General features: G+C 42.9%; 1 protein-coding gene across 8 annotated transcripts; it reads left to right on the top strand.

The window, feature by feature from the left end:
• The first annotated feature begins 712 nt into the window (after window positions 1-712).
• Window positions 713-26,136, top strand: tpm2 (tropomyosin 2 (beta)). 8 transcript variants are annotated; one of them, XM_062553497.1, is made up of 9 exons: window positions 713-1,017; window positions 4,921-5,046; window positions 14,297-14,430; window positions 15,600-15,717; window positions 17,492-17,562; window positions 18,481-18,556; window positions 20,278-20,340; window positions 20,517-20,586; window positions 24,811-26,136. In XM_062553497.1, exons 1-9 carry the CDS (start codon window positions 904-906, stop codon window positions 24,891-24,893), a joined length of 855 nt encoding a protein of 284 aa, XP_062409481.1. In that variant the 5' UTR covers window positions 713-903; the 3' UTR covers window positions 24,894-26,136. The 8 variants fall into 8 exon arrangements, with proteins under 8 accessions (XP_062409481.1, XP_062409479.1, XP_062409480.1 ...); XM_062553495.1 differs by lacking the exon at window positions 18,481-18,556 and adding an exon at window positions 19,369-19,444 and having other exon boundaries at window positions 716-1,017; XM_062553496.1 differs by lacking the exon at window positions 24,811-26,136 and adding an exon at window positions 21,201-21,921 and having other exon boundaries at window positions 716-1,017.
• The last annotated feature ends 129 nt before the right edge of the window (window positions 26,137-26,265 follow it).

Below are 26,265 nucleotides of genomic sequence, written 5' to 3'. Positions count from 1 at the left end.
GACGTCATGTTGATCTGCTGCACCTGTGCTCGTGCCTTGAGGTGACATCCAGTAGTACTTATTCTCTGTCAGAATAAACTGCTGTACAATATTCGTATGCCAAAAACAGTATATGGCCTCCCCTGTGATTTTTCTGAGATTAATTATGAAGACATTCAATCTCTGCGAGCAGAGAACCAGTCTAACTAGGCTATCATATTATGTAGTATATTATTATTATAAACAATAGGATAACAATCCTTTAGCGCCTGTTAAATCACTTATTTCCGTTATCTAGGGCTAGGCTGTGTCAGATTTCCTGGATTAATCTTTTACCAGACTAGTTATAGCCTACATGCATCTACTTTTCATTAGGCTAAGTATACTATAGCACCACACTATTGCCTCACAGATTGTTTAGGCTACTGTCATGCACTTTACAATCTGGTGAAGGCAAATGATCGACATTTATCGCATGACCATGTAATTACGGATATTTACATATATCGTAATCGTATTCGGACTGGGATCATCTTGTAAATGCATCCAGATAATTTCAGATAGAATCTGTCGGGCGTACATTGATACATTAGCAGAGTCAAATCAAAGTCTGCCAAAGATGGGCAAAATCTTCGTGCTAAATTCAAAGTGAGTGCCGAAGGGCAAATCACAGGCGCCCGACGTCACACTAGCCCACGGAGTGACTTGGATAGAACTTTCCAAAAAAGTCTAGTGCGCGGACAGAATTCCTCCCTTGCGCATCATCCAATCCGAATAAGCTCCGCCATCCCACTCTGCTTGCGGTGCAGGTCCAGCTTTCTTCTGTCCTCCGCGTCTCTTTAGGGCTCTCCCTGCACAGTCGAGAGGCACTCTGCTTTCTGTCCCGATTTCTCCTGGTATTGGGAAAACACACCAAACGCAACCATGGAAGCCATCAAGAAGAAAATGCAGATGTTGAAATTGGATAAGGAGAATGCCATCGATCGGGCTGAACAAGCAGAGTTGGACAAAAAGGCAGCAGAGGACAAATGCAAGGGGGTAAATATATTATTTGTGCCACTGAAGTTTAAAGTGTCTTTTTGGCATATCAATACTGTCCTGGACTCTGAACTTAGGGATTTTAATGTTAAAAAAAAACTAATAGGAATGTGTCTAGTGTCTGGTATGCCAAGCTCATTCCTTCATTGTCTTCTCTGAGATTTAATTTGGGGAATGTTACACCCATTTAGGAATTTGTAGAGCTGGCCTCAAAGCACCGTTGACAGTTGACAGTTGAATTAAGTCCAAAGTCAAAAAGTCTAGGGTACACAGAGTAGTGTATATGGTGAGTCTGCATCCCTTATTAGGTTGCTATTTAGTGCTATGGAAATGATCTCTGATGAAAGGATTTGGGGAACACTCAGTAGCTTTTCGGGAGACCAGTGAACAAATTGGGGGTATCTGAACATCTTTTGTGTGAAATGAATTAAATACATTGCTTTCCACACTTAGTTATTTCACAAGGCGTGGCAACTATAAATAATCAGAGTGACAGACACCCAATACATAGGGTGTTAGTATTCACTCTGAGAGAGTGTATATGGTGGTTACGGCTTATGGCCTTGATTATAGAGGGGCCCCATCTTTGCGTCTGCGTGACACGTTCGCTTATTTGATTGAATACGACAGGGAACTAGCAAGTGGCACCGGTCTACAAGCCAGCTAGTTGGGAGTTATTATAGGCAGTGTCACATTCTCTGTGTGAATGAGTTACATGCCTTCACCAACCTCATACTGTCAACCATAAATCTGCGCCTATATGACTGGGATCTAATGAGGCCCCGAACCTGGATTTCTTGAACTCACCATAGATCCCATAGATATTGAATGTATGAAATAGTTTGTGGTCACAGAAAGAGGCCAAGCCAGGGATTTGAAAGTTAAGAGACTTGGTTGGATATCATTATAGCCAAAAAGCTTTGTGCAGGAGCAGATTTCCAGAAGATGGATGGTCATCCCGTCTGTGTGGGACAGCGGGGTGGGGCCAGCCAGTTGTCAGGATCCTGTTGTTTCCATTACTGTATCGGTGTGGATCCTGGTGGATCTGTGAGGCCTCGGGTGTGAAGTCAGCATCTCTCTGTGTCTCTCTCATGGGACTGTGCCATTGTTAGTAAGGCTGACCACTGAGGGGGACATATTTTTATATTAAACATGTTCTCATCTCTCTGAAGTAACTGCCTCCAATGTTGTCTGACTGTTATGGAGATTTATCACTGTAATTTACCAGTACTTTGTCTTAGAAGACACACAGTCTTATATTTCCGTTAGTATGTTTCACACTAGAAAAGTAATTTGGCATCAAACACTATCCAAATATAGTTGTTCTTCTGAAGTCTCTTTGATATTGTTTAGTCTGAAGATCTGAAGAACTCTGGAGAGAGAATCAAGAGAGGTCAATGACTAGTGACTTATGGCTTCTACAACCTCTAATTAAAACAAACCAAAAAAAACCCATTGTACCAACAACAGTAAATACACTTCACAATTTACTCAACCTTGTTTGGACATTTTGACTTCTTTGGAGTTCATAGCTTTGTTTAGTCCTATCCCTTATAGGGAGAGAGAGCCATCAGTGCAGTGGAACTTAAGAGAGACCATGTCCTTGAACGCATGCCAATCCCTAGCGCAGTTCTGTAATACAATAGAGGCAGTATCCCGCTGAGGTATCAGATAGCTAATGTCTACATATTTATATTGCTGCACACTGGCAGGCCATCACAGAGACCCTGGGGTTCCTTTCAGCTTCTCTTTTTCTCACACTGTGCTGTTTGACTCCATTTTTGACTCCTTACGATGTGAAACAAACCAAAAAAGTACATAATCTCTTGGCCCCTGTTTGAAAAGCTCCCAGGGTGTGTGTGTGTGTGTGTGTGTGTGCGTGTGCGTGTGTGTGTGTGTGTGTGTGTGTGTGTGTGTGTGTGTGTGTGTGTGTGTGTGTGTGTGTGTGTGCGTGTGTGTGTGTGTGTGTGTGTTTTGTGTGTGTCTGTGTGTGTGTGTGTGCGCTTGCGTGCATGCGTGCGTGTGTGCGTGTGTGTGTGTGTGTGTGTGATTCCATGTTCTTTTTTTAAGTGACACACACCATTGTGGGATGCTTGCTTCACACAAAAAGGGGGGTCAAGCCTTTATCCGGGGAAGGGTCAGAGACGTCATTCTCCAAACCGCATTATAAGCGCTGTGGCCCTGCATGCGCACTCCGCTGCCAGCCCTCAGATGGGTATGAGCAGCTCGGGCTATTTGTGAACCTGGAGCCACAATGCCTGGCATACATGGACCCCCAGTTCACCAAAGAGGATCTGTCAGATGTAACATAAGGACGACATTCATCAGGAGCACATTGTGTGCGAGCTGTGCACGCCCACTTGCCATTCATAGAGCCCCTTTTTATAGGTCTCCGTATGATTGTGACGCTAGCTAATCAAGGTATTAGTGTGTGTTGTTGAATGGGGTTCAATACGTGGGGTTAGTCAGTGATGACAATTCAGTGAGGGGACTGACATTTTCCCACAAACACTTGTCTAATCTCCCGATTAAGTACCATGGAGTCTCTGAAATAGCTATCTTATGATTGGTTGGCTTATGAACAGTTGTCCACTTCTATGACCGACTCTTGTTTCCATTTACAGAAGCACAAACTGAACTGCAATGTCATAGGAACACAATAAATACATTTTATGAGACAGAACTATTTTATTCTTGACAGGAGTGTGGCTGATGAGCAAGCGCACAGGTGTGTGAGCGTGCGTGTGAGTGTGTGTGTGTGTGTGTGTGTGTGTGCTTAAGGTTGAGGTATAGGGAGGTATTGGAGTGTTGAAAGGCCAGAGACCATCAGCTGCAGGCAGCTCTAATGAATCTAATGCCCATGAACAGCAGCTGATGGAGGGGCAGTTATCTTTATAGCCCTGTTTCTCTCTCTGACATCATCCACCTGGCCAGGGTCTGAGTCACAGGTCAGCTACCTGAGAATTTATGACCAGATGCCACACAACCAGCACGCAGGCAAAAGGATGACATCTAGCAGTGGTCATAGCTTATGTCCAAAATAAAATATTTAGAAAGATACCTATTTAGAATAAGGGCAACTATACCAGTCACACGTATACAGTAACTGTTCATTGAAATTCTGTAAGAATCTTACATTATCGTCATATCAACCATTTGGGAAAAAGCAAGAGGTAAATCACGTTCATCGTTACGTGATAAATCAACTCTTGACGAAGTCAAAACGTACCCTCTTTTTTCCACTACGACAAACTTAAGTGAGAGCTACAGTAAGGTCTGAAAAATTATTCTCTTTTTGCCTACCCATGCAATCACCTTGCCCTCATAAAAGTACATGACAGAGTGGCTGTCTAATCTGGTTTAGCTTATAGCTTATGTTACCGCTAAGTCTGTTTATGAAAATGGTGATTGGCAGAGTCCCCCCCCCCCCCCCTCGAGTTCCAGTGGAGTCACAGGCACAGTTTGGAAGATTCCTCCCCAGCTGAGTGAGTCACACTCACTACTGCGCCTTATATGGGAAATGCCGCGGCCTCACATTCAGTCACATTCTAGTGCTGAATGGTGTCAGAGCGGCCAACTCCACAGACTCTGAGGAAGCGGAAGTAACATTTAAACTTAGGTCATTTGGCACCTTCTGTCGAATAACAATAGTATTGTATGCTTGAGAGAGAACTCTGCGTGAAGAGATATCTGAGTTGCTGTTCAGAACCTGAAACCAACCAATAGATAACATGTCATGATTATATTTGATTGATTGTGTGAGTGGAACAACTTGTCACTTGTGACAAACATTCCATGATCCTATTGTTAATTGAACCGTGTGTGTGTGTGTGTGTGTGTGTGTGTGTGTGTGTGTGTGTGTGTGTGTGTGCGTGCCTATGCCTATGTGTGCCTATGTCCTAGCTTGAAGAGGAGCTGCTGGCCCTGCAGAAGAAGCTGAAGGGTGTGGAGGATGAGTTAGACAAGTACTCAGAGGCCCTGAAGGACGCGCAGGAGAAGCTGGAGCTGGCCGAGAAGAAGGCCACAGACGTGAGTGACACCCAGACAAAGAGCTGCGTGCATCATCACACACACACACACACACACACACACACAAGCGCTATGCACACACACATACACACGCATACACACATACACATGCACACACACACAGATACACAGACGTGCACACATACAGTCACACTCGGTCGCACATTCTCACACTGAGATGCAAGTCACAAGAGGGCCACACCTTCAGCCCGACCCTCAGCCCAACCTCACCCCCCCCCACACACACACACACGTGCAAACACACACACACAAACACACACACACACACACACACACACACACACACACACACACACACACACACACACACACACACACACACACATACACACACACACACACACACACACACACACACACACAAAAGTACTTACGCATGGATCATGCAATATCATACATTATTTCTCCTTAAACAAGTGTGCTAAAACAGGACATTCTAAATATAGCCTAACTTAATTTGGTCCAATACTAGAACTTCAACATTACTGGTCTAACTGCAGTTTATCTGTCACGCAACACAATGTAAATGCAGACACTTAAACCCACAACCACATTTCTGAAGAACTCAAGTCAAGGTTTGAGATTTCTGTCCCCCTCTAGTGGCGAAATGCAATAATGCCCCAACCCGACAGTCTGTGCCTGTCCGTCAAAAAGGCCACCCCTTCCAGTTCCTTTGCCACCACTCCCAACTGGAGCCAAGCTGAGCATTGACCTTGCTGTTGACAGCTGTGAGTGGGGAAAGTGCCAAAACTACACCCTCCTATCAGGTTCTGTAAACACATCATAAAGCCTGTCAGCGCCCTCCGGTGAATTCCACACGTTTGAATGAATTTGAACAAGATAGCGGAGGGAGCGCGCTTAGCTTTTTTTTTTTGTTTTCTTTCTCTAGACCACTTCTGGGGCCTGTTCCCTGTCTTGCACATTGATATGTCAAACTCTGTTGTGCAGTAGAGGCCTTGGGCCTCTGTGAAATGAGTGATCTCACACAGTGTTGCTGACATGTCGCCCTATGATACCGTACATACATATTTTGGGTTGCTTTCTTCCTCTCCCTAACAACCTCCAAACATACATACAAACAAACAAACAAACAAACACAAACACACGCACGCACGCACGCACGCACACACAAACGCACGCACGCACACACACACACACACACACACACACACACACACACACACACACACACACACACACACACACACACACACACACACACACACACACACACACACACACACACACACACACACACACACACACTCACCAATTAACGCACTAATAACCATTAACATGTAGTAGAGTTATTCCCTGGCTGCTAATGCAACTGATAGTGTCTGTACCAGGAATGTAGCGAGTAGCTACTTTCAAGGATCATAATTAAAAATGGTCCGCCCTGTCTGCCATGACTGGTGACTTAACTCTGAACTGAATCTGTCTGCTCATCAACATGTCAGTGTTACTGTGTAATGCTGTTGACGTCAGGGAATATAACCTTTAAAACATCGCTCATCGACCTCTCCTTTTCCTGCCCCACGCCTTGACAGATCATCTTCCTTTTCCCCTCACTTCCAGCCTGTTAAAACATCAATGAGCAGAATTATGACCTCTTTATTACCTATGATAATCCGCTTTTACACTACACACCTGTAATGGTGCAGACAGAGGACTACTTGTGTTGGCTCCCTCCTCTGTGCTTCTGAACAGAAACCTTAGCATAGGGTGACCAGACGTCCCCGGTTTCAGGGGACAGTCCCCATTTTTGGTTGTCCCGTTTTTTGAAGATAAAACATCTATGTATTTCAACCAGATTCATAGTCAAACTGAAAATGTCCCCATTTTTCCCCATTTTGGGGATTATGTCCCCAGTTTTGGTTTCAGACATCTGGTCACCTTACCTTAGCAGCACATTCTCGGGGACCCTAATTATATGACCGATAATCAGAGTTTCTCCTAAAAGACATGAATGTAATCGGCCGCTCATGAAGCGATTGCATGAGTGATAGCTCTGACCTTTTTCCTACTACAACAAGATGAGACTATAAAATTCCCTCTGAGAGCAGTCGTTAGCCACTCCCCTCTATTGTCACCGTCATCGCCATGGATTGTATACAACACCAGTACAGTCACTCATCCAATCAGAACGCATGAATGTGTCTTTGGCAGGCTCCTGAGGGTAACACCAGGAGTGCATAGTATTAAAGTGAGGCTACCAAAGAAGGAAAAGAATGGCTGGAATGCAGGCTTTTGTTTATGGTGAGGTGAAGTCATGCTTTCCAGTTCTTTCTCATGGCTTCTCACTGACAGACTTTTCCCCAGACACGATTGTGAGACACGATTGTGAGACACACCGCTGTCAAAGCAAGACTGTGCAAGTCAGCCACCCACGTTTTTAATCAATCACTGATTTGTACATACAGGAAACAGGACCTATGGCCTACGTGCTGTTAAGAAATCTGATCTCCTCACAAAGTATTATGTGGATGGAATTCATCCAACCACAGTGCATTACACTTATAGAGTGCTGTATATTCCAATAAATACAACATTGTAAATACAGTATAAGTATATATGATATACATACATACGTACGTACATACAGTACATATATACATACATATTATAAGCACTAACCCAAGCTTCTGTCAGAGAGAGGCACTTAAGGCCAACCCCATATTGACACAAGCTAAAAACATCCCCAAGAAATACAACTCTATATGCCCAGTTTATTAAAAAAGGAAATACCAGAGCGTAATAGGAAAAGTATGGAACAGGGGAAAAAACGCAGAACATAACAAGAGGGAAGCAGATCATAGATCAGACTGGATGTGACACTTTAGTCTCTGGGTGGAGGGGAGAGACTGACCTCACGGTGATCTGGTGGAGGTGGAGGGGTGATTCAGGGCTCTCTCATACCCAGGGCGGGACCCACATGGGCAGGGACCACGGGTGGTCAGTTATGGAGGATTATGGATCTATGGGTCATGCTCTAGCCATTGCTGCTTTAACCGCCAGAGAGAGAGAGAGAGAGAGAGAGAGAGAGAAGTGGCGGATAAAACATTTCCGAAGCAAAACGGAAATGGTTCCAAGGAAGATTAAAGGCTTATGTAAATGCTGAGAATTTTAATATCACATCTGGTAAATGTATGTTTAGGTACAGGGTAAGTGTCAATTTACAGTGTCCAAAAATATTATATATATTCTAAAATGTTATTCAAATATGAGTTGAGGTGGGTGGTATGCTTTAGATCTTTCTTACATTATTATTACTCCAAACATTTCAATCACACACTCCAAACACTATCAATCACACAAGCCCTACTCTTAAAATAAATCCTCCCCAATAATTTAAAAAGATCCCTTAGAGGCCTATTTTAAATCATCACATTTTATTTGTTTATGTCAATAGATAAGGTTACCAGACATACCATGTCTGGAGATGTTCATGCCTAACGGGACAAGAGAACCGCAGCTCCAAGATGGTTGTTCTCTTGCAAAGTTCGTTGTGCTCTTCGACTGATCTGAGGTCAGCTAAGAGTACTCTGACCTTCATGAATCATTATGACAGGAGACTCAAGGGATCTGTAAAGAGCTTTATGAGGCCCTGCCATTCTTTACAGACCATGTTGTTATGTTCAAATCCCCCATATTAACACTACAAGAATATGCTCTAAAATACAAATAGCCTATAAACATGGGCTAATACAAATACAATACAATAATACAATAAACGTGAAAAAAAAATACGTTTGTTCATTCTTTATGTTTTATTATAGTCTAGACTCTAGACCATCTATTCCCTTCAATTGTTCTGTACTTGAGAGTGCAGTCTATATGAACATGGAGTATAACAAAAGAGCCTGCGTAATGGTTGTTTCTGCAATCTCCCAAATGACTTTACACATCGTTATTAGCCACCACATAAGAACTGAATTCTGAGCATATTGCTGGGCGTGACGCTGCTGTTAAGTAGGCCACTATTTCTTTAAAACGTGAACGGCCTGTGACCTGTGACATCATGCTAGAAAAGATAAGAGAGGGCGGAGAGTGGGGAATGTAGCTAAGAGCAACTTCTCTGTTTGCTGGAGAATTCCGACTACCTGATCGCGTGTGGAGACATGCACATATAACGAGCATTGGCTTTTTTCAAGCAATGCTGATTTCGCAAGTTACACGGATGAATACGGAAGTAAACTGCAAGGAATAAAGCATCCGATTCACATTTGTCTGCATTCAGTGACTCCGTCGTCTGTCTGTGCGTGAAGGCTTAGGAGCCCTTTGGATCTAAAAGAATTCCAAGGTGTTGCCGTGCAGCGACGAAAGCTACAAAGACGCATAACCTACTGTTGAGCTCGTCGGTACTTTGATACATCTGGGTATCTCATCTGGTACGACAATGGCAGCTATTGAGTCTGTGAAAAGGAAAATTCAGACACTACAACAACAAGCCGACGATGCCGAAGACCGTGCCGAAAGTCTTCAAAGAGAGGTGGATGCCGAGAGGCAGGCCAGAGAAAGGGTAATACAGAGATACGCTTTGTCGTCGAGCTTTCACTCACCACTCCAGACAAAACAGATATATGCTAATTAGTTAATTTACGGCTTTTCTTTAGCTTAGAATGTGGTTGTTTAATAGGCCCAGCGAATCATGTAGCGCTACTGTTACTTTAAACGTTCTGCCTGTTGTAAAAAAAATCCAATATCTATCTGTCGTGTCGGACCATCGACTCCATTCAGATGAGCTTAACCTATTGTAGTAGCCCAGTTGAAACTGGTTCCACTGAGAGAGAGTACACAGTACAGTAAATGACATTAAAGTGAACAGCATTTTAACCCCTTAAAGCTATTTTTCACTCTTTAATTGAAATATGCATGATCACTGAAAGCCATGAGAATTGACCCAGTTATATGCTATTGTATACACTTAAGATTATCATTGACATTAAATAGTGGTTAGGATAGGATAGGATATTAACTTTTTTTGAAAGAAGCACTCTGATGCTCAGATGTGATGTAATTCCTTTGAGCTTGAAATGGAATTTGGATTTTGATCAAGGAGGGGCCTGGAAATGGGGCATCAATTGGGCATAACCCAATTTGATTATATAGGCCCACCTTTTTGTAGGGTGATTTCTTATTTGCCATTACTAGTATTAATCAAGTAATTAATCTTTGGGCTTGGTATCTAATATCAATGGATTTGTGTCCTGGATGATGCTATGTCTCTTGTCAATAGCAGAACAAGCCCATATGTTTGAGTGGATACCTGAATTTTCATGAAGTGTAGGTCTTAGTATGATATTATTTGATACAGACGGTGTACTTTTGCAGTAAGGCTCTCTATATACAGGGGTTTTACTTACACACCCTGTAACTTGCTCCTTCATCAGCAAAATTCTGAAAGTTTTGAGGTGGGCGGGTGGGGTCAGTGCAGTCTCTGGCGTTCTTCATTGAAAAGGGTTTTCCTTCTCTTCAGAGTGGTGGGGCTTGTAATCGCTTGTTTGGTCAACTCTAGCCGTTAACTGACTGAACGCCGCCTCATCCGCGGCTAGGTTTAACCGGCCATTCCCCGGCTAGGTCAGTGAGGACAAGAGGCGCGGTATTCCAAAGCCGCCTCGGTGTAGGCGTAAACATGTAAGAACTGGGTGTGAAGTTGAACAGTGACGTACAACAACATAGGCGTCGAAGTCTCGTGACACTACTGTCATTCTCAAAACAGCGGTGCAGCTCTCTGTCAAGTTCTCTGCTCCTCCGTTTGATATTTCTAGATCTTCTGACTAAGTTTACTCTACTTATCCAAACTGACGACATCACCACTGTCACTAGATATAAAGCAAACATTGATTTTCACTCGGTGCTATTCACTGACCGTAAAAAAGTGTCATTAGTAGCCTATGCAGTATGCACCTGTTCTATACAGTCTGGTATGCACTGTTGTTTGTGGCTAGCTAGACTTGCTAGCTCGATGTGACACAATATTGTAGCTCGGCTCGTATATGCTTGTGTTACGTTCATGCAAGGGGGAAATGTAGCCTACGGCTAAGATGGTTAAGCAGCCTGTTGTCATAAGATAGTTGACGGTTACGCATTATATAGGTGTACTAGACTAGTCAGCTGATGTGTTGTGGGATAAGGGGTTTATGTTACGGGATGCCACCCATGTTGTGGGATATAGCCACGGGGATCTTAAACAGGCCACTTCCATGTAATGTCATTCCTCATATTCATCTGGTAATAAATATTTCCTAACAGAGTAATTCTTGCCTCGTCACAATATCAACTCTCCACTCATTCCGCTTGGACTATGCATTACCTTTCACTGCCTCACGTCTGCCAGGTTCCAAACTGTCTTCCTAACAGCAGTTACAATCAGTATTTTTGTGATAACAACAAAACAGCTCTGCAAAGTTTAAACCAACGATGCTAATCGCGACTAGCGATTAGCCATTTAAAATGCAGAGCCTACCCTCACAAGGAGACCTCTCCAATTCAGAAAAATGCATTAAACTAAAATTGGACAACGTTGTTATGTTTCTTAAACCTTAGGGTGGGTATGATATAGGCCTATACGTTGTCAATGGTTATTTGAGCAAGCTAGCCAATGTCTAGCTAATTTATCCTGGCTGTAGATAAAGCAGGATAGGCTATGTTTTTCCCAATATGTTACCAAATTAATAAATAAATGCTGAGATGTTTGGCGATTTAATTGCCATTGACATTTGAAAGAACAGTGTGCTAGATGGACCACAAGGACCAGTGTTAATATGTGAACAGTATGATGATGATCTGACAGCTGTGCTCAGCATACAGTCAACTGTTTGCTGATTTTAAGTCTTTCAGCAGTGTGTGCACAACTCTCGTTGTTGACAGCTCCGCCCATGTCTCAGCTAGCCGCCGCATATCCGCCTCGCGTCCTCACTGCAGTCGCCCCGGGAATATGTGTACCCTCAGGGGAGGACAATTGGCAGCGTAAATCACCCCGTCGATTAGCCGGCTATCAGTGAGTACAATCGGGACTAGCCGGCTAAAAGCCCGTGCATCGCCGGCTATCTGTGCAGTCAGTAAACGGCTTCTGTGTGTCTACATGCTAAGCCCTCTCCCTGTCCTCTGGAGTGTTTGCCAGACACTGCCCTGCTCTGCCCTCTCTCTCTCTCTCTCTCTCTCTCTCTCTCTCTCTCTCTCTCTCTCTCTCTCTCTCTCTCTCTCTCTCTCTCTCTCTCTCTCTCTCTCTCTGAAAGGGGCTTAGGCTAATCATTTCCTCAGTACTAATGTGCTAGTAGTAGCCTACTGAGGTAGAGATGAAAGATCCTCAAATCTTTCCCCTCCCTAGTAACTGCATTTGGTTAAGCAAAATAAGAAACCCTGAAAGGTCTGCAAGAGACACTCAGACGCTAATGTGGGTAGGTAATTAGTTCTTGAGGGAGCTTGAATGAATGTAATGTTGTTACCGTCCCAGGCACTCCTGACTGTCAGACTGTGCTCATCAAATAAGTGGATAATTTGATAGTCTGCCAAGTTTTTACAGAGGGCTTCATGGTCTGGTCTTAATTGGTAATTAAGCTTGTGCCAAAATAACACGTACAGTCTGCCAGTGAAACCGAGCGGGCCAGACTATTAACAGGACCAATGCGAAGGTTCTGGAATGCTCAGAATGCCGGTGACATTCCAGCTCTTCCCCAGAAGCGCACTGTCGGAATGAGCCCAGAGATTTATGGGATTTTTGTCGAGGGGGCGGCATGATTAGCCATCTTCTGTCATGGTCAGAAAACAGTCCCTGCATTGTCTCGGCTGAAGAGCCACAGATCTTCTCAAGGGGAGGTTGGAGTGTGGGGTTGGGACAGTGGGGCGGGGGGGTGGAGATCTTGGAATGCAGGAATGCGCAAGAGCTTCCCCTCCCCTAATCATTTCTGTCATCGGAATCTACTCATAGGGCCGGTGCTGTCTCAGCCGCGCACCTGGAGACAAGGAAGAGCGTTGAGACTGATTAAGGCTACATAGTTGCACGCATACTGTACTATACAGTTGTTCATGAGAGCCCATTGTCTTAAAGCGAAGCTTAATCATACAGTTTTAACCATGTCATTGTAAGAATATCATAATATTATGTAGGTAGTCCGGTAGACTTGAGACTCTATGTCTAGCCATTAGAGTCTTGTTTCCCCTACATGGCTTAAGCTTAGTCTGAGACTAAAAGGCAAACTAGTAAAACCTCCATTGACAAAAAGCTAGCTTTTCTATCTTTTAATCTAGTCTATTCCTTGCACGGGGAAACTGTCTGAAGAGGTTTTATCCCGGTGTCCTGGAAGGATTTTATATTGAAGGTTAATTAAGTATGTCCATATGAGGAGGGTCAGCCAGCTCATGCTATTATTGGTCCAAAGGCAGGTCTTGTTTTCCAACAGCAAACACACATTAGATCAAGGGTGAGCGAGCCCCTCCCCTAGACAAACACCAGCGCCACCTCCTTCATGATGTGCTGCTGCTCGACCGAGTCAAGTTTCCCACCGTCTGAAAGCTGGGATTGTTTGAGCCTCTCGTCACAAACGGTGTTGTCTGGTGGGGGGGGCATGAACATAATGGAGACCCTGCAAGTCATTAACGAACCGTGCACATTCCACAAGCCGCTGGCCTTTGAGCAAGGCCCAGAGTCACGGGACTACGCTAATGTGTGTCCGTTTGAACAGCATTAAGGAATGTTGGTGTTGCTCCTATACGGTCGGCCATACGGTGCAAGAGGCTATAATACCCCCACTGAGTGGCAGCCTTTGTTTAGCCGGCTCCACTTCAAGATGTTGATGTTTCAGCTGTGAGCCTTTAACCTTGTCAGGGGACCATGATGGGGGAGCTGGGGGTTTTCAAGTAGTTTCAACTTGAGTTTGATCTTTTCTTCTCTACCAATATCGTTCTGAATAAATTGTCTCTTGAGAATAAAATTTGATTCTGTCGTTTCAGTGATTTCTGTTTTTGTAAATCATGACATTTACAAACAAACATACATGCAGGTTCCAAGTTGCCACCGAGTAACACTTATCAGAATTATTGATTCACCTCTATATTATACACCTGACATGAGCCCTACTACTGACATACTGATTTGACACACTGACTTGCACGTTTCTCTGAAACTTCCGACATGATCCCCAGGAGAATGTCTCCAGATTGACGTGAAGTGTGATTGTGACGCACAGTCCAGTGTGATTGACCGCTGTCCCGTCTTGTCCCGCAGGCTGAGGCTGAAGTCGCTTCCCTTAACAGACGTATCCAGCTGGTAGAGGAGGAGTTGGACCGCGCCCAGGAGAGACTGGCCACAGCGCTGCAGAAGCTGGAGGAGGCGGAGAAGGCTGCTGATGAGAGCGAGAGGTGAAATATGGACACACACACACACACACACACACACACACACTCACACTCCTTCAGGATGCATTGCTCGCACCATCAAAAAGGATCACTGACCACACCGTGTGTGAATGAATCCATACAGGGCAAGTACCCACAGTCAAAACGTATGCACAGATTGTGATCTTCTATGCGGATCCATGTGCGTCACACATGGTTGTTCTCTTCATGTGTGTGAATGTGTTGTTCATTGTAGGTCCTCGCCCCTTATTGTGTCACATATGGGCATAGGTGGTTCATTGTGTTCATTCATACAGTTGTAGAAACTTGATAAGGGCTTCACAATTGATGTGTACTTTGTGCTTGGCATAATCATTGATAAATTGCATACCAATGAAACAATACAGTAATCTGTCCAAAACAGTTGAGTGGAAGACAACAGTTGTTTCACTCAATATACTGGTTTTCCGTACAGTTTTGAAAAATATATAGACCAAAAGTAGCATTCGTTTTGAGTATTATTCAAAACACGATGGCTAGTTTCCTGGATTGCTGACTGTACTGTTATTGGCTCCATCAATTATTACCGCATAGTTGCACCCTACACTTGTTCAGGTCCAGGCTGTTATTGTTTCCAGTTTTAAAGAGATTGGCTGTCAGGGGGATTGCAGGGGAGTCATATTTGCATTAAACTTTGACATGATATTTATTTCATATGTCTACTAAGTAATAATTCTACATTAATACAATGCAATACAGCAAAAAAGATCGTTAATAAAAGTCACATTGTTTATTCATATGGCCCTAGTGTATCTTCCCACACATTTTCCCTTTCCTGTTTTCCTTGATGTATGTGTCCATTTCTAATACTCATATGGTGAGTGTGTGTGAGAGAGAGAGAAATGGTGGAGTCAGACAGTTCTCCTTGGATTGGCTGCCTGCCTGCATACTTCTCAGGTCTGATGAGAACAAATCTCTCCACAAACAAGTTTCTGACTGGATAGGACATGAGAGTTCCATTTAAAGCCAACCTTAAACCTGACCTGTCTAACTGACTAGGCCTGTTTGGTGGGAACGGCATTCTGAACCCTTCTGTTTTTTTCCCCTCCTCTTTCCCCTTTCATCTCTTCATTCTTTTTTTTTCTTTGCCTCTCTCTCTTTGTCCGTCTCTCTTATCTCTCTGCTGTCTTCAGAGGCATGAAGGTCATTGAGAACAGAGCGACAAAGGACGAGGAGAAGATGGAGCTTCAGGAGATGCAGCTGAAGGAAGCCAAACACATCGCTGAGGAGGCCGACCGCAAATATGAGGAGGTCCGTCTCTGGCCCCTGTCCGACTGTCTGCTCGCTCGAGGCGTCCCCCAGTTTATTCTGGATTCAAAATGCAACCGTTTATCCTTGATCTTAGCTTAGGTTTTAGATGAAACTTAAAACTGTTGTTATGCTATTCACCACCCCATTCCTTTTCGACAGCCTCGTTTATCGAATACAAGCCCACAGTTTGCTCTGGATCACAAACTAATTTTTTGGTGGATTCAGACAGAATATTGTTGTATCTAATCACAGATCTAATTATCTCAAAATACTACCGTGTATTCCTCTTGGTATATGGGTCGTTAACCACCTTTGTTAATGGAATATCTTGATTAGCACAGATAGACTCCCATTAAGTTTGACCACTGAATGCGGTCTCAAGGTTGAATGAGGGCGGTCACGCCTTCCTCGGCTGCACTCAGGTCGGTCTCTCTCCGTGCCTGTGACTGTTCATTAACCCTCGCCCAGGCATTAACTCTATACTGTGAGAGCGGACTTAGCCCAGGGATTCCCTCAGACGTCGCGTCTGGGAACACTTTTAAGTCTGTGTTCCCATGATGCCTGAGGAAGCTGTAAACCGGAGAATGTGTTCTCTAGTGTCCACTGTAAGGGCCCCTTGTGACCACCGTACAGTCTGTGCTCCCTCTCACTACTGTCCCGTCAGGCATATGTGTTGCAGCACATGTATGTTACTCGTGTTTAGGAGTATCCTTTAAAGGAAGGGTAAGCGATGTTTGATGATGTTTTATGTTTATGTTTCTTAGTAGATGCCTTTACGTTACATTGTACTTGAACCAAATGACAAACCAAACCAAATCAGCGATTCCCGAAGAAACTACGCACAGTGTTCTGTTAGTGTTTGGGGAACAGCAAATATTTGCAAAAATATATTTCCTAGCATTGCTTACCCTACCTTTTTAAAAGACAAGAAACTGATAGCACTAGGACCCCACTGTCCCTCTTGGGCCAGTATAAGTATATCCCCTCTCTGTAGGGGGAACAGAGAAACATGTTGTGTTTGCACATGATTGCCCAGGGGCTTAGCTCCAGTTTGCTAGAGGACGCTCATTGCCCCCCACAGCAGATTACACTGACAGATGAAGTAGGCTCTTAATGTTCTTACACTGACTGAGGTCTTGTCATTGACGGCCTCTCTACACACACACACACACACACACACACACACACACACACACACACACACACACACACACACACACACTCGCCTGTGGACCCCCTGTAGCTGGGCCAGCTGGATATGTGCACACTGGGAGCTCTGCGAGTGTGAAGTTGTTATCTTAGGCGCTGACGGGTTCAATGAGTTTAAATCTCTTGATTCTGCAGACCCCCACAGTCACACACAGTGCTAAACATGGCTTTTAAAGGCTTGTTAGCTTGTGCCAAATGTGCTTTTTTTTGTCTCAATGTTCCAGTTTATTTAGTTTAAACAGTGTACATTGAATGCATATGCCCACAAAATCACTATACAGAAAGAGAATGAAATATATTTATTTCAAGGGGTTGCACAGAGATTTCCATTTCCCTCTTTATGTTCAGAATCTCATAAATCTGTCCCTCGTGCTGCCTATGGTAAATTGACCTTTCTCTGTTGTAGTATGGTGGTATTTATATGTAAACTCATAAGCTTGGCAGGTGTTCCCCTGCCAGTTTGTCCCTGAATCTCAATACAATGTCAAATGAGGCGTCTAGTGTGGCTCTCTGCCTCTGCCGTATGTGTGCATGTGATGAGGCCAGCTTGATGTTTTGCTTGCAGGTGGCCCGTAAACTGGTGATCCTTGAGGGTGACCTGGAGCGCTCTGAGGAGAGGGCTGAGGTGGCTGAGGCGTAAGTGGACCCTCTTCCCTCTTTATGACTTATTTACAAACAAGCTCAGAGACAGAAGGTTCTTTTGGTTCTTTTGGTTCTTCATCAGTTTGTTTGAAACTAAGTTATCTAGCGCCCAATAACCCATAGACTGTAACTGATAGGGTTTATCGCAGATGGGTATAATAGTGATGATGATGAAAGAATCCTTAGAGTTCTGTACAATATGTAGGTCAGTTATGGAGGCTTTAAGGGCTCTTGTGTGGAGAAACTGAAGAACCTTAACCTTGTCTGAGGAAACTGAAGAATCTTAACCTTGTCTGAAGAAACTGAAGAACCTTAATGGGTCTACACAAAGCATGCAGTGTCCACTGCATGCTTCATAGTTAGTGTAGAGCCCACTGTTTTATGAGCTTGCTGATTTAATTGTGCCTGAACCGCCCTGCTTGTAACCCAGTGTACTGACACAGTACACTATTGTTTTTATTTGTGGATTTTGATTGCTGATTCATTTGATTTCATGTTATTGTAACACCATGGTTAAATGGATTGCATGCCTTATTTCAGTTGATTTTAAATTCATATTTATATTTTCTGAATGGAAAATGGAAAATGGATTCCCAAGTATGAATGGGAATTCCAGACCATGCAGCATTTGCATGTTATTGTAAAACGTTTCCCCATTGCTGTTCCCGGTTTGTAGTAGAGTAGAGCGTGTTGTGTGTGTGTGTGTGTAACTGGAGCCATTGGATACACTAACCACAGTGAAGCACCCTGGATCTTTTCCCCCCTCCCCTTTTTTTGTTTTGTTGTGGTAATGCATGCCTGAATGCATCCATCACCTGGGACGTGCCTTGTTTTGTGAACTCCCCCCCCCCCCCCTCGCCTCCCTTCACTCCACCCCACCCCACCCCCCCGTCCACCGTGGACCAATCCCAGTCGTGTCCGAACAATGGCGGAGGAGCTTAGAGTCATGGACCAGAACATGAAGTCCATGATGTGCGGAGAGGATGAGGTACTCTGACCTGAGACCACACCCACCTACTTTTTTTCCCACCTATAGCGGATCTCTCCTCTCCTCGGCCCGCCTTGGCTCGCCTTTCCTCCTGGTTGTCATAATGACTAACCTGCTTGCCACCTCTATGCGTAGAGGTCTCTCATACTTTCCCCTTTCACCATCCCTGCGTGGCTCTTTGGATCCCTGTGACTTTTCTGTCTCTGTTGTTCTGCCCACTTGAGGTGGGCAAGATGCTTGTGGCTTGCTACTTTTGTTGAGGGACATATATCGGCTATGAACTGTTCATCAAAGGTGACCCAGTCACTAGGTTAGACTAATGCCGTTGGCCAAAGAAGACTGCTATATAATCAAAATACAAAATACAGTATACAGTCATCCTGAGATTAGAATCATAATAGATATGAAACCTGTTGAAATGCAACAAAAGGTTGTAGAACTAGAGACCATACCTCTTGTGCAATTTAAATGAAACTCTTAAGACATTTAATTAGAGAATCACCCATTTGGACCTTGAAAATATGTCCTATCAGTCTTCATTGTTCTTTGGCATTTTGTAAGCATAGGAGTCCTGTTTTTCCATTGAGATCCACACAAGGGATTTACGATGTCCCTGTGCTGGTCCGACATGGACACAGGCAGGGTGACTGGGTCATTTTCTCCTCAGCTTTTTCCTCAGCATTACTTTTGCTTTCTCCATGCTCTCAAATTGCTCTCGTTCTCTTTCCCTCTCTCCATTTTTTTCCCCCTCCTCTCCTCTTCTCTTTTCTCCTCTCCTTCCTGGCCTCTCCCTTGCTGCTACCGCCACCTAGCAAATCTGGTGACCTTGAGGAAGAGTTGAAAAATGTCACCAACAACTTGAAGTCTCTGGAAGCACAGGCTGAAAAGGTACAGTAGGGGGTCATAGCTGTTAATAGCGGTGCAGGTTTGCACTCGAACCATCCTACCTGCAAATCACAATGAAAATAATTTTTGAAAGAACATCATTTGCACGTGTAAGGATGAAGCTGTCCGTGGTAACAGCTGTGGTAGTTCACAGCTTTTTGGCCCAAATGGATCCAATCCCAGAGCCACTCAGGCCACTAGTCTAATCTGAGGCTTGCAGTCGTCATGGAGACCGTGTAACAGAAGCACGGAGCATGACTTGGCAATAGCAAAGACTTAAGATCTGCCAGGACTGTCCTGACAAATTAGGCAAGCTTAGACGAGAAAGGTTGTGACTGCAGTGGACCCAGTATTTCTTTTAGTTCTTCACTAAAGGGAAGTCCGAAGAATAGGCATCAAGTCAAGAGCTTTTCACGTGCATTTTAGTTCACACATGATTTAGGGATTTATTTTCTCATGATTACTTTTATTCATTTAGAGATGGAATTCTTACGTTAGGAAATGAAGTTAGAAGTGAAATTAGATCACCTTTGGAATTTGTCAGTTGTAAGGGTTCCTTGCTTTGCTTTTTGGCTTCTATATTGTCTCAAGCCTTTTAAGTTTCCCTTTATCTAAACTGTTAATTCCTCTTACTGCCTTTCTTGACTCTGTCAGTGATAAGATCATTCTTTTAAAGAAATGTTTACCCAGACATTAATACATGAGGTGTTGTTTTTTTCTCCTTCATCTATAGCCAATATTGTATTTGAAGTACCTGATAATATGAATAAGACTTAAGTGTTGTTTTGTGCAATGCCTTTGAGAGACATTAACGGTATTGTGTATCCCATTTATAGTACTCACAAAAGGAAGACAAATATGAAGAAGAAATCAAAATCCTTACTGAAAAACTTAAAGAGGTGAGTACGGTCTTCAGACTTCTAAAGGTTGCGTCTCAAGGCTGTATCTCCTAAAGATGCCTTCATGTCCTGTTTATTTACACCCCTCTTGACGTTTTTCTCATCGTACATGTTGCTGTGACACATTGCGTACGTTGAGCGAAATTGACTCCGAATGCACCCTGTCTCTTGTCCAGGCCGAGACCCGTGCTGAGTTTGCTGAGAGGTCTGTGGCCAAGTTGGAGAAGACCATTGATGACTTGGAAGGTATGTTTTTTTTCCGCAGGTGGCTCAGTGGTCAGCTTGAGTGTGCACAACTCAGCCTTGCTCTTTTTGATTTTGTTTGTTTGTTTGTTTGTTTGTTTGCCTTCCCAATGACCTAATATAGTCGTTGCCTGTTGTGTCTGTATGGTAGAAAGCTCAGCTGAGACTGACATTTTTAATTTGTTTGCGCGGTTGCTAATGCCAGTAGGCATCAGATTTCTGCAGCACCTGCTGGCAGGCAGGAAGAGCTTCCTCTGACGTTCACTAACCCCTGTGTGAGGTGCAGTCTGGTGGCTTGACTTACATGATCAGTGAGGTTTGGCCATTTTTGGTTTTTGAAGATGCGGTGCATTCTCTAACACCAAGGATTTTCTTTTACTGCTTGAGACAATATTGAGGCGTTTGCATGGACGATCTTGGATGAGGCATTGAGTGTGGTGGCAAAATAAGATTGTACATTAAGTTTGTAGCTGAAGGCATGGATGATTTATTTAGAGTTCTAGTATCGTTTCGCTTTTTTCTGACCTTTCCATGTTTATGTTCTTTCCCACCTTCCTGTCCGGGTCTTTGTGGCTGTCCGATCCTGTCCTGTCCTCTCTCTCCATCCCTCTGTCCAGACGAGGTGTACGCTCAGAAACTGAAGGGCAAGGCCCTCAGCGAGGAGCTGGACCTGGCCCTCAACGACATGACCACCCTCTAGACGTGCCCTTGCCTTCCCTCCGCTCCACTCTGCTCCTCCTCTCTCCTCCTCCTCTCCTCCCCTCCTCTTCTACTCTTCTCTCCTTTCTTTTTTCCTCTGTGCTACACTTCCTCTCCTCCCCCTCCCTCCCTCCTTCTGTCTCTTCAGGGGCTCATCCTTCTCATCCCTCGATTCACTCCTCCGTGTCAGTTTGTCATTCCACCACTCATATGAAGGATCTAGCGCTCGGGACAGTTCTCCGTCATAGGCTGTTGGTTGAGGTGCAGGAGCATATTTGAGTGTAGTTTGAGTGTGCCGCTGAGCGAGAGTGTGGTGAAGAGTGAGTTGTGTACCCCCCCCCCACGAAGCCATCTTCTGTCTCTGTTCTCTTTTTTCCTGTAGCACTCTGTGTTGGGAGGTTTCAGCATTGTGCAGTTAACCTCCTCCCCATCATGGTGTCGTTTAGTACACATATGATGAGAATGATGATTGACCCTACCCCCCTCTAGGCTTTAAGACACTGCTGCAATGTTGACAATTCTCATGAGACACTGGGCTATAAGTGACTCTTTGTGTTGCTGTACTCTCTTTTCTCCCCTCCCCTCTTTTTCTGCTTTTCTGTCGTTCCTTCTGTAATAAACATTTCAAAAAGCCTTTCACTTGATTTCTCCCTTTTTCTTTATTTTCTGGTTGTGTTTAGTGAATTTTCTCTTTTCTTTTCCCTTTCAAAACAAACCAGAACTATATACTTTATAGTGTGCGTTATTTGTTTTATATCCAACTGAAAAATTAATTCAGGATGCAGTAGATATAGAAGGAATATTGTGTGCAACTTACAGTGCCATCTCTACAGAATATATTTTTGAAGGGATGTCTGTAAAGCAGACAATTTAGTATACAGTAAGCAATGCATCACACATTTACATCGAAAGGAGTTTCATTTTTCCTGTGCTGTTCTGGTGTCTAGTATATCTGGTGGTAAACATAAAGCCACCTTATGGAAATCCATAGGTGTGCATCTATAGTTTCCATCTTTACAGCATCCTTTGCTTTTTAGACTCTCTGAGCTGTGTTGTGAATTTGAGTGTTGTTTCCCACTGTTGAGATTTGAAAAGCTATTTGTCTCTTCTGTCAGCTAATACCTTTTTGATCTTCACTGCACTAACCCTGCCCTCTTTCTTTCTCCCTTTCTCTCCCTACTTCCCTTTCCCTCTCTCTCTCTCTTCCTCCCTCTTTCTGAATCTTCTTCCTGGCTTTCACTGATGTTACCGTGGCTACAGACCGCTTCCATTCGACGGTGGAGAAAAATCGCATTCTCAATAACGAACTCAGGGTCGTTCTCAATGAACTAAACAGCTGAATCTGACTTGTATACCAGGCCACAAACTGTAGATGAGCTGGGATATCAATTCAGTATGACTGAACGTTAAAATACTTTAAAACACTGTCAAAGAAGAAGACAAACTGTCTCAGCTCTACATTCTATTTGTTAAGCATTACTCAACATTCAGTGTAAACGACCAAAGTAGTAAACAATTTCAACATTCCTTTAAAATGACATAGAGTATGACTGCAAACATTTCCTTATCTTTATTAAGAATTATTTTTCCTCTCTTCTTTTTTTTTAGAATATGTCTGAGGGTTGTGAATCTTGAATTATCCCAGCTTACTACATTCCTCCAGTAATTTGTTCACCTCTGTCCACCTCACATCACGAGAAAAGCTCTATCTGTACATTTCTTCTCTTCCTGTCATCCTACTAGTGTTAGTACCTCAGATACCTGCTGCCTCAGAATACCAGCCAGTTCCAGACTGTAGGTCAAATAGTATATTAGTGATGCTATGGTGTGATGCACATGTTGTAGTGATGTTATGGAACTGTGGTGCACAAATATTATACTAGGAAAAAAAGCTTTTAACAGCTGAAGTCATCCACTGGCTCTTAATGGTCTCTGTAAGATTGCATGGATGCAGTACACTGCACCTGAATTATACTTGAAGCTGTTCAAATACAGGACATGGTAACAATGTGCTTAAACATAATTACGATTTTCAGTTTGCACAGTCATTTATTGAACCATCTATGCTGGAAATACTTGGATTATTCCTAGATGCTGTATAACAACTGAGACTGAAGTTTCATTTTTCAGCGTGTAAGGCCTATTGGATTTGATCCTAAGATCACTTTGATATTCATTTCTGAAAGCAGATTCGTCATGTTGCAACACACATTTATTTATTTTTTTATTGGAAAAAAACATTCGATTTAAATGAATCAATTTCCTTAATTTAGCTGAATCACTTCAGTCACTATACCCTTTCTGTTCAATGTTCCTCAAAATGTTACCCATGTTGTATGATACATTGTGCAGACGGTCATGATTCAGCATGTTTTTTGGTACTTCTGTGTGGTTTAGTTTGATTTCAAGACCAGCATGCCTCCACTCGTCTTTCTGAAAGACTTTCTGTTTTCAGCTGTTCCACTGTGTGTGCATTATTATGCAGAGGGCCTGAGTTACCTCCTGTTGATGTTAGCATGTAGTGCAATACGTTTTATTATTATTATTATTATTATTATTATTAGAAAGGGCGCTGTTTTTTTTCTCAGGGAAAAAGAGTTCACTTTTTGGATAATGACAAGTTTGACTTGATATTTGTTTATTTTCAAATGTTTTTTTTTTTTTTTTTTTTAAATCGATGATGTCAATTTTTTATTTATGTTGGTTTCAAGGCACTTCAAGAAAACACATGCACTTTGGTTGGTGCAAAATGTCTGAATAATTATATTGGTTAACACCTAAGACAACACTTTGTTCAACACACACACACACACACACACACACACACACACACACACACACACACACAGCTGCATCTCCTCCCTTAGGTGAGTGGCCCATTGTAATGAAGGAAACTCAAACCTCACTTGACATTTCCCGCACATACACTCAGACCACTGTGCTGCTCTGACACAAAGACACCTCAGTACTACATTGACCTATATACTAAGACAGAGGCCAATCTAAACAACGCTATTGAGGACTAGTGAAGAGCATTTATGTTTTTACTATTTTAACGTCTTCCTGTCCTCTGCTCCGACAATAATTCTGATGATTTCCCTTACAGAAATTTCAGGTTTCTGGCGAAAAGTTGCTGCAAATTTTTTGCGGCAAGGTCATATTTTCACATGCAAATTAGGTGTCTGGCAAACAGTTGCAGATAACTTTTGGCAATGTTGCAGCAAATTTGCAGCAATGTTATATGCAAATTAGGTTTGTTACCAGAAGTTTACTGGAAGTTTGCCATTATTGGCAATATTTTCTAGTGAACTCATTTGTTTCCCACAAGTCAACCATAAGTTTGCTGCAGTTCTGCCGCAAACATTTACTTTTTGTGAGAGGGCTCTTCCCATAGTTTCTATATATCTATGAATCTGTTTTTCTGCACACATATACACATTTCCACAATGTTCCAATCAAATGATTTTGGGGGAGAAACATGACCTGACTTTTTTTTCTCCTTTTTGTTCTTCCTTCACCCATCATCAGAGAAACTGTCCCATGCCAAAGAGGAGAACCTGGGCATGCACCAAGTGCTGGACCAGACTCTGCTGGAGCTCAACAATCTATAAAGCAAGCTCTAATGCTACTACCATCCAGGACAAGAGTCTGAAACCACACTTAGCTTTACAAAATATTAAAGAAAAAAAAGAAAAAAAAAGAAAATACAAACAAAGAAAAAAGGTCCAAGTGCATCACAGCCGGCATTTTACATACAGTAAGCGCGCACTTCAGAGAGTTCCATTGAAATTGGATACTAAATGTGAAAAGCTATAACTCAGACATTATGGCATTTCTGAAGCATTTCTTGTAGGGATCAAGCATGTGGACGGATCAACACCAAAATCTCATGCATGAAATCCAAACTACCAGCTTGTTGCTGCCACCCAAGCCAATATCAGTCGTGCTGTACCAAAACGCCACCTAATTTTTTGTGTGTGTGCAGCTAGTAGACTGTTAACAACATTATATTTCGGTTCAGTATCTTTCTTCCATTTCTTGACTGTATTGAACACTACCAAATCCAAATGTGCTGGCATCGCTTTGTGCTCTCTTTCCCTAACCACTCTTTTTCTGACATTTTGTCTGCTTTTTTTGCTCTGAGTCTTAAGAAGATTTTACTGTATCACAGGCTAAATGTATTACAGTAAAATGAAAGCGCTTGGTGTTCTTTGTGGCCCTCAATCAGGTTTTTTGACCAGAACTTGAATTCAATTGATGAAAGAAATGCAGTAATTTACAATTTGGCTAATCCCATACACTTCTATACAGTTCTAGAAGTTTGTAGAAGATGAATGTCTGTACCAGTTGGAATATGGTACTGATATAGAAGGCTACACTTGCAAACATGAAAAATATTTGTTCCAGTGTAATGCAACAACTTATTCCACATTGTTTTGGTACTTAAAGTCTTAAATAATTGCTTTAACTTACTGAAAGATTCTTGTGAGGTCGCCAGTGAAATTTCCTTCTTGATTGGCTACTTGCCTGTTAAGCATTTACTTTGTTGTTGTCTCTCAATTTGTATTAATTGGAACGTCCCTCTAAGCTATATTGTCAGGGGTCACAGTCCTTTGAGCCTTATTTAGTAGATATAATGTTCTACTTCATCCTTTTGTAAATTCTGAAAAAAAAATACATTTGAAATTTGCAAGTAGATTAAAGGGAATTGATCACTTTTGAAAAGAAATCAATAAATTTTAACCTTTGTATTTGATATTTTTTTGCCCTTTTACAACCCACTTATGTATTCTATGCAAATTGTTATGTACGCTCTTTTAAGATGGGAAAAATAAAGGCAACGGCAATGGCTAATCTGTGTACGTTCTTGATGTATATGGCTGTCTAATGAATAATGTGAACAAGTTATTGTCGTTTCATTTATAAGACATACTCCTGGGGTGATGATGCACCATTTTCTGGAAGCTATAAAACCAAAACCAG

Source organism: Sardina pilchardus, chromosome 14 (genome assembly GCF_963854185.1).
Source record: "Sardina pilchardus chromosome 14, fSarPil1.1, whole genome shotgun sequence".
In the NCBI taxonomy this organism is placed as follows: domain Eukaryota; kingdom Metazoa; phylum Chordata; class Actinopteri; order Clupeiformes; family Clupeidae; genus Sardina; species Sardina pilchardus.
This window is presented reverse-complemented; position numbering and strand designations above follow the sequence as displayed.